Source organism: Penaeus japonicus, unplaced genomic scaffold (genome assembly GCF_977035675.1).
Source record: "Penaeus japonicus unplaced genomic scaffold, GWHDUDI00000001_assembly GWHDUDI00000020, whole genome shotgun sequence".
Classification (NCBI taxonomy): Eukaryota; Metazoa; Arthropoda; class Malacostraca; order Decapoda; family Penaeidae; genus Penaeus; species Penaeus japonicus.
Window position 1 is genome coordinate 24113366 of NW_028234422.1, and position 2500 is coordinate 24115865.

At 40.4% G+C, this 2500-nt stretch overlaps 1 protein-coding gene across 1 annotated transcript in view; it reads left to right on the top strand.

Annotated features, from left to right (window-relative positions):
* Positions 1–2500, top strand: part of LOC147469657 (venom allergen 5-like) — a 4554-nt gene that overhangs the window by 448 nt on the left and 1606 nt on the right. The window contains exons 2-6 of the mRNA XM_086547804.1: positions 176–239; positions 808–968; positions 1411–1512; positions 1879–1992; positions 2365–2469. Of these exons, the coding sequence (XP_086403930.1) occupies positions 176–239; positions 808–968; positions 1411–1512; positions 1879–1992; positions 2365–2469 (546 nt within the window). The remainder of the gene's footprint in view (positions 1–175; positions 240–807; positions 969–1410; positions 1513–1878; positions 1993–2364; positions 2470–2500) is intronic.

A 2500-nucleotide genomic window follows, 5' to 3' on the forward strand; every position in this document is an offset into this window, starting at 1 on the left:
CATATCGCATGCAAAGTAGTACCCTCATATTTCCACCTTGTATTATCAACAACATGTTGCCTCCTACATTGTACCTCGTGTTGCCAGTGTGGACGCACTTATGTGTTTTTTTTTTTCAATATCTAACTAGGTTTTATTACGTTTAGAGTGATAATATTTGCTCTTAACATTGCAGGGTTTCTATGCTGTGGAAACAACAACGACTACGACGACTTCTACGACCACCACCGGACCTACCAGTTGGTGGCAATTCTATTTTGGTCTTTTTTCAAAACCCACGGGAGTAAGAGCTATGTAAAAGGATTTTATCATTTAGGAAAATGGGGGTGCAATAGTTGAGACTAAACTATGAAACTAGATTGAAATTATTGGTTTCACACAAAGTTGCCTAATATTGCATAGTAAACGTTTTGTAGGCAAAATTTAGAGGGATAAAGAATTGGTGATTAGTGGAATGTTAGGGAATTTCATACTGATGGAAGCAATCGTTTTGTCATTAAATTTTCTCATGTAACCGACAAACAAATTCATCTTTGCTAATGCAGACGAAAGACTCAACTATACAAATCAAACTTTCGGTGAGCAAACACGCGACACATAATTTACACGCATTCTTACATAATTTTGGAAGTATGATTTACTTAGATAATGGTCTCACATCAATCGAATGACCCAGCCCGGCTCGCTTAATATTGCGGTGTAGGAGTTTCCACTCGCTCCTCTAAGATGCGCGTGTGGTGTGTGTGTGTTCTGCGAGTGCTTGTAAGTGCTCGAGTCACGCTCAGCAACCGTCTTCTCTCCCCGCAGCCACAACAGGCCCGACCACCTCGCCGTCGCCATGGGCTCTGCTTGACCCCGCCCACACCATGCTCCTCCCAGATAATATGAATTGTGTCAACTTGAAGCCTGCAATGACCGCATCAGAGATAACTGAGATTCTTTCTGTCCACAACAACTTTCGTGCGCAGGTAAGGCTGCACGGACCCGGGTGACAGGTGGTTTCAACTTCCTTTGAAGAAAAGATTCAAACCTTAAGTAACGTGGGCTTCTTTCTGTCTTTAAATTGTATGACTCAACAATAAAGGGCTTAACCTTTGCACACAAGAGGGAGCTTAAAATATTGGCAATGGAAGTAATACAAACTAAATGGACACTTTTCTGTTCTCTTTCAAATCCGTGTTGAACATCTAGTTATCCCGTTATAGGATCTCACATAGATTTCGGCAACATATGCAGTATCACATCCCAAAAGTGAATTTAAACTCTAGATTTAAGAATAGCTTTGACGTTGATTGTTTCTGATTACAACGTGCAAATGCGAATTACAAAGTTTCAGATTCCCCATGTCATATCAGCACCTATAATTCTAGCCCGTAAAACTTGTTCGTTTATTCCCACGCCCTCCCCCAGGTGGCCAGGGGCGAGGAGACCCGAGGCAACCCAGGACCACAGCCCACTGCGACTAATATTGGCGAACTGGCTTGGAGTGACGAGCTGGCAATGATCGCACAGGTGTGTCTTGTTCTTTCACCGCAGATGTCCTCGCTTCTGAAACAGACCAAAAGGGACTGGTGTGTTTTTTTAGTAAATTATTTCTCTCGTGTCTCTATAAAACATTTCCAGATGGTTTATTCTCCTTCTCAGCTGTTCAAAATAGTAGCCATAATTTAGGACTAAAGGAGCACTTCAAGACATAGCAAAGCAAAACATCCTTTCCATCGGATTATCATTTCCGAAATCCATTCATCAAGTGGATCCATCGGATATCAACATGTACACAGGGATAATATATAATCAAAATGCTCATTACAGTATCTTACCTAAAGGCATGCATGTTCAGAGGGGAAGAAACATATCTTTGAAATGTCATTCCGATAGGCTTGGAGTGCTCAGTGTCCAACGATGAATGACTGTAACACTTGCCGGAAAACCTCCAACTACACTTACGTGGGACAGAACATGTTCACGGCCTTCAGTTTCGATTCAGACCCGGTGAGTAAAAAAAAAAACAAAAAAAAAACACGTAATCTACATAATATTGCTACATGAAAGTGAGTGTAAGTGAGGATACCATTGATGATGATGCACAAAACATGAGAATTACTCATCACCTTCGTGAATGGTTTGATTTTTATGTAGAAAAAAATACTGGTTAAATTTTGTTTCAAGTTGTAATGGTTAGTTGATCCTTGAAATATGTGTACATCGTCAATAGTGATTACAATCTAAAGGAATTCTAATTACTTTCATGTCGTATAATATTCTTCCTTGTTAAAATTGGATAAAGAAGCTAATATGTAATCATTCAGCCATGGAAATTACGGATAAATTGATATCAAATGTCAATGTAAATGTCATTATAAGGTGTGGACAATGGCAGTTACGAAGTGGTACGATAACGTAGTCGACTTCCCCAACACATACGTGGCATCGTTCGCAAGCGCCGGCATGGCAGGTGGTTACACACAAGTGAGTAACCAAGTGTACATACATGCATATA